General features: G+C 49.9%; 1 protein-coding gene across 2 annotated transcripts in view; it reads left to right on the top strand.

Annotated features, from left to right (window-relative positions):
* Positions 1–3,376: 3,376 nt before the first annotated feature.
* IL6ST (interleukin 6 cytokine family signal transducer) overlaps positions 3,377–6,000 on the top strand; it is a 65,549-nt gene continuing 62,925 nt past the window's right edge. The window contains exon 1 of one of the 2 annotated variants that reach the window (XM_045020925.1): positions 3,377–3,580. In XM_045020925.1, the coding sequence (XP_044876860.1) occupies positions 3,577–3,580 (4 nt within the window). In that variant the 5' untranslated portion in view covers positions 3,377–3,576. Of the gene's footprint in view, positions 3,626–6,000 lie in introns of both variants that reach the window. The other variant, XM_045020924.1, reaches the window with a different exon arrangement.

Raw genomic sequence — 6,000 nt, 5'->3', positions numbered from 1 at the left:
ACCTGGGGGGCTGGTTATAGGGTCCCTAGACTGGAACCCAGTGCAGTCAGCAGGCCTGGATTCCCTTACCAGCCACAGAAAAGATGGTGTGAAGCCACTGAGAAGGGGATATGGACAACTGGCAGCCCTGAGAAAAGGGTGTATGGACCACTCAGCCCAGAATTGTGGGGGGCAGACCACACAGAGGGATGAGACATTTGTTTTTGTTGGACTTTCTGTTATCACAAAAAGAGCAATCTAAACATGTCCCAGTCAAAGGGCTGAGTCCTGAGAAGTAGCAGACCACCACAGGACTGAAGTAGCCATCAGCAGGGGGCACTAGAAGAAAGCTGGATATGTCATGCCAAGCTGTGAGGAGACATGCCAGCTGTGAGTTCTCTCTTCCACAGAGACATATTGAAGTAGATAGATCTTGAGTTTGATCCAGTATGGCAATTCTGATGTGGATGCAGAAGTGTAAGTGAGATAATTTGGCATGCACACCCTCTGTCACAGTTCAGGGCAACTGCACCTGTATTTCCCCTTCCATGGTCCACCTAGGGAAACCACTCTAGGCTCCCAGCCCCTCAGCTGTCACCTCTTCGATGCCTCTCTCCCTCCTGACCAGGGTTTTTCCAGGCTGCAGTTTTCTGCAAATGCTGGGATATTCCCAGCAAGCCGGACAGCCTCAGAAAGGGTCGCATGGTCACTTGTAACTGCTGGCAATTAAAGTTGTTCATGGCCTCTGGAGAGAAAGCAAAGTATCTTAGGTGATGTGTAGCATAGGTCGACTTACCGTTATAGTGTAGACAACTCCAGCTACGTTATTCATGTAGCTGGAATTGACATACCTTGGGTCAAGTTATCGCAGGATCTACATCGCAGGATCTACACCACAGGGGGTCGATGGGAGAGTTTCTCCTGTTGACTTACCTTATTCTTCTCATCAGGCATAGAGTACAGGGGTCGACTGGAGAGTGATCTGCTGTCAATTTGGCAGGTGTTCACTAGACCCACTAAATTGACCACCGGTCGATCAATTTCAGAGCATCGATCCTGGCTGTAGTGTAGATACACTAAGCAAACACATGTATTCTTAAGGTGAAAGCTTTACTGAGAAAACATAGACCCAAACTCCAACAAGAGCTCTGGTAGGAGTCAGTCCTTTACTCCCCACAAAGGGTTTTTTCTGTAGTTACACATGAGTGACAGCCTTTGCTCAGGACTAGCACAGCCATGAATCTTTCCTTTATACAGCTTGGGCCTTTGATCTTGAGACTGCACAACAGTTAATCAGAAGACAATGGTCCTCTCCTCAGGATGTAGTTTCAAAAAGCTGGATTTTTGCATAACCAGTGTAAGAATGGCTGGATCCAATGGGTCCATCTAACCCACTATCCTGTCTGACAGTGGCTACTGCCAGATGCTTCAGAGAGAAGGAAGAAAATAAGGCAATTTCAAGTGACCCATCACTGGTCATCCAGTCCCAGCTTCGGCCAGTTAGAGGTTTAGAAACATATGGAGAATAGGGTTGCATCCCTGACCACCTTGGCCGATAGCTATGGCCCTACCAAATTCATGACAGTGAAAAACATGTCATGGACCATGAAATCAGACCTCCCCCATAAAATCTAGCTATTGGAGGGACAGGGCTGGGGGCGCCCCAGCCAGGGGGTCCTACCATTCACTGGGATCCAGCTGCTATCCGCCAGGCTGGGGAGGGACTGGACTTGACTTCCTCTTCCCCTGCACAGCCACTCTTGGGGGGAGAAACTGCAGAGCTACAATTCATTTGCAAACTTAACACCATTAATTTGGGCTTGAATAGGGACTGGGAATGGATGGCTCACTACAAAAGCAATTTCCCCTCTCTTGGTATTGACACCTCCTCATCAATTACTGGGAGTGGACCACATCCATAAGCACTGACTCTGTGGGTGCTCTGGGGCTGGAGCACCCACAGGGAAAAATGAGTGGGTGCTCTGCACCCACCGGCAGCCAAGCTTCCCTCCCCGCCTGGCAAGCTCCCCTCCCTGCCTCACCTCAGCCGCCTCCCCTGGACACACCACGTCCCTGCTTCTCCGCCTACCTCCCAGTGCTTGCCACTGCAAAACAGCTGTTTCGTGGCATAACAAGCTCCGGGAGGAAGGGGAGAGGAGCGGGAACGTGGCACGCTCAGGGGAGGAGATGGGGAAGAGGTGGGCCTGGGGGTGGGGATTTGGGGAAGCGATTGGAATAGGGGCAGGGATGGGGGTAGGGGTGGAGTCAGGGTGGGGCCCAGGGCAGAGGGGGGTAAAGCACCCACTGGCACCAGCAGAAGTTGGCACCTATGACCACATCCACCCTGACTGAATTGGCCCTGTCAACACTGGTTCTCCACTTGTAAGGTAACTCCTTCTCTTCATGTGTCTGTATATTTATGGCTGTATCTGTAATATTAATTCCATGCATCTGAAGAAGTGGGGTTTTTTACCCACGAAAGCTTATGCCCAAAAAAATCTGTTAGTCTTTAAGATGCCACCGGCCTCCTTATTGTTTTTGTGGATACAGAGTAACATGGCTACCCCTCTGATAAACAGCAGTGTACTCACACAGCAGCCTGGGTGGCGATGGCAGGGGCTAGCAGTTCATGTATGCAGCCAGGGTGACCAGATATCCTGATTTTATAGGGACAGTTCCGGTTTTTGGGTCTTTTCCTTATATAGGTTCCCATTGCCCCCCACCACCATCCTGATTTTTCACATTTGCTGTCTGGTCCTTCATGGGGCTGCTTGTTAGCCTGTGCTAGCTAGATTAACGCTAGCTTGCTATCGACGCAAACTGCAGTCTCACCCGCTGATTGCAAAGCAGCTAGAGCTTGTGTGACAGGACATCCCTGATTGCAGGCGGAACGTTCCAAAGACCCTTTCTCCCACCCCCTGCGGTTGACAGTGGATTAGAAAACTATGAACCCCCGTCCCTGGCTACAGGAGGGTTAGCACAGTTCAACAACTGCCCCGCCCCGCACGCAGAGGTCCGCTGGCAGGCTCAGAATAATCCAACCCCCCCCCCCCCCCCGTTGGAACCGATACCAAGCGCCTCTGACCCCGCAGCTGCAGGTCCTATAGAATGGTCTGACCCGCACTAGCAAGGCAGAGGGAATCCCCTGAATTGCAGGAGGGATAGAACATTCCATACGCATCCCCGGGGATTAGAATGTTCTAATCCCCTCCATCTCCCCTCAGGTGCAAGAGGGAATGGAACCTTCCGCTGCCCGACCCTGCAGGAGGAGTAAAATCCTACCATCCCCCCACCCTTAAGGGCCCGGCAGAATATTCCAAACACCCGCAGGCCCGGAGGGGAGGGCGCCCCGCAGGCACAATGGAACCGCCCTGGTTCCCTCCTCCCCCGCTAGCAATGGGCCCGCAACCCTAGAATTCTGGCATCCGGGAAGCTCGTTACGGGAAGCCCCGCCTCCTCCGAGACGTCAGCCCCCTGGCCGGCCCGGGCCAATGGGTGTCCGAGTTGGGTCCGGGAGGAGGATAGTGACCCGCGCTGCCCATACAGGACGGGATCGGGACTATGGTCCAGGCCTGGGCTGACGCCGCTACTTAGCGAATGGGTGAGCGGGACCCGTACCGTGCCTGGGCCGTGAGGGATGAGGCAGGTAGGGCGAGGGCTTCGCAGGAGTATCAGGGAACTGGGGGGGGGGGTTGGTCAGCGCCCCACTGGGGCTGCGTGCGGCTCTGTTCGCCCCGGAGCCCCTCCTCGTACACTCCCCCCCCGCCCGATAACGTGCTCGGGCTGCAGGCCCCACGGTCTCCCCTCCCCCCACCGGGGTTTCTGTGCGGGTCCCCGAGCCGGCTTAGCTGGGCCCGCTCGGGGCGGCGCGCGCGTTGGGTGAGGCGAGCGTGCTGGTGCGGAGCCAGCAGCGCTGACCCTCCGCGGTGGCCGTTGAGACGGTCCGTTAACGGTCCCCGTGGCGCCGGCGGAGCCGGGAGCAGAGCGGCGGCCCCGGGTGGGGTGGGGTAGGGTAGGGGGTGTCTGTCTGGCAAGAGCCAGCTCGGCCGCCGCGTTGTCCCGCTAGCTGATCGTGCCCGGAGCTGGAGAGCGCTGCCAGGGCGGGTGGGCGCCGGGTGAACTGAGCTAACGGCCGCTGTGCCGATGTCCTGACTTCCCGAGCGTGCCCCACAGGGAGCCGGAGGCTGCAGCCCCCTGGCGTGGGTTTAAAGGCACCCGGCTTGCGAGCGTGTATTTTTTCTTTCCCCTTACAACTACTTTTTGATTATTCTGGTCCTTCCATCACACTCCGAAAGGCAGACGTGTAATGCTGGAAGGAGGCGGCCTGCAACCTCTTCTGCTCCTGTTTATAACCCAGTCCCTGACATAAATGAAATGGCACCCTAGTTTGGCACCAAAATACCCTTAAGATAACTTGTGAAAGCAGTATGACTCTTGGCATTAAGTAACAGCCAATAATAAAATGCTTCAAACCACACGGACACATTGTATGCAAGGTGTAATTTTTTTATGCTATGTAAGGGTGATCCAGTAGAATGGGAAGCTGGCCTGGGAGTTGCAAGACGTTGATTCTGTTCCCGGTTCTCCTGCTTGCCCTGCTGTGTGGCCTCAGACAAATCATTTTGCTTCTTTGTACCTGTTTTCCCATATATGAAATGGGATTAGCTGTGCTTTGACTTCCTTTTTAAAGCTCTTCAGAGGAAAAGCGCAAGGATAAGAGACAAGTATGATACTTGTTAATATAGGTAACTTCTGAATTGAAATACACTAGGATGAGGTTGGGGGGAGAGAATGGAAATTTAAATGTTTTAAAATCTCTGACCAAGTCAAGAGAGCACAGAATCGAAAATAGAGACAGATTCCTGGAAGTAAAGTATTAATCAAAAACAAAGCTTCAATATTTAGCTACAAATCTGAAAATAAGAGCTTTTTCTCAAGGGTTATATACAGGTTTTCCTTCTACTTATACAGTACTGTATCTACTTAAAGATAACAGATTTGTATGATTCTACTCTGAGTGAAATTGGTACTATTGTAATCAACTAGCCTTCTGCCTTGGTCTATTAAGTCATATGCTTACTTGAATAATTAAGCTTATACAGCTACCTACTCTTCTTAACATTGGAGAGCCATATGAGAGGGAACTGATTTTTTTTTCTGCCCCCCTTATAAATAAAACTGTTGGATGAGCCCCAAAGAACAAACTTGATTTTCAAATACAAGATTGAATATCTAGGGCTGGTAGTTAGAAAACTTTTTTTTTATTTGTAAACTGAATAGATTAATTCCTATTGGTGACTTCAAGTTCAAAACGTGTGCTGGTTTTTTACATAGTTTAAAGTCTGAAAAGTGACTGCAGTTTTACAGAAAGTTATTGGTATACTACATCTATTATCTCATAGAAAATGTTGAGATCTGCAGTACAGGAATATAATAGTAGTTGAATTATGTTCCTTAATTTATTGCAAACTAAGATTTAGTGTAATTGACTTCAGTTTGACCAATTTTTAAAGTATTGGTAATCAGAGACTTTTTTCATGATGTCACTACTGAGATACTATAGGAAAACATTAGATGAATACAGCAAGTTTCCTTTAAAGGAGCTGAAGGAGACAAACTGAAGAACAGTCTCGTGGTAGAAAAGGCAAAAAACATACTGCTTGGTACACATTTGCCACATGTTGATATGATACTTAAAATGTGAAATGGATTTAAGATTCCACCGGGAGGTGTAAGGCAGGTGGGGGGGGGGAGGCGTGTATGTATTTCTCAGTGAACTCAATCTATTTGAATATATATTCCTTATAATGCCAAGAAAATTTATAGAAAAACAACTTTGCAATAGCATGTAGGCGATTGTCCAGAAAAGTTGAAAGGACATTACATTCTTATTATTTGAGTTGCTGAAAAGTTGTCAGAACATTTACATTCTTATTTGAGCAAACAAGGAAAATAGACCACCTGACTAGTAATGGTAATATAACAGCCTTGATCCCTTGCTTGTTAGGCAGACAGAGCTGT

Source organism: Mauremys mutica, chromosome 6 (genome assembly GCF_020497125.1).
Source record: "Mauremys mutica isolate MM-2020 ecotype Southern chromosome 6, ASM2049712v1, whole genome shotgun sequence".
In the NCBI taxonomy this organism is placed as follows: domain Eukaryota; kingdom Metazoa; phylum Chordata; order Testudines; family Geoemydidae; genus Mauremys; species Mauremys mutica.
The sequence above is the reverse complement of the archived record's forward strand: the minus strand, read 5'-3'. Positions and strand labels throughout refer to the sequence as shown.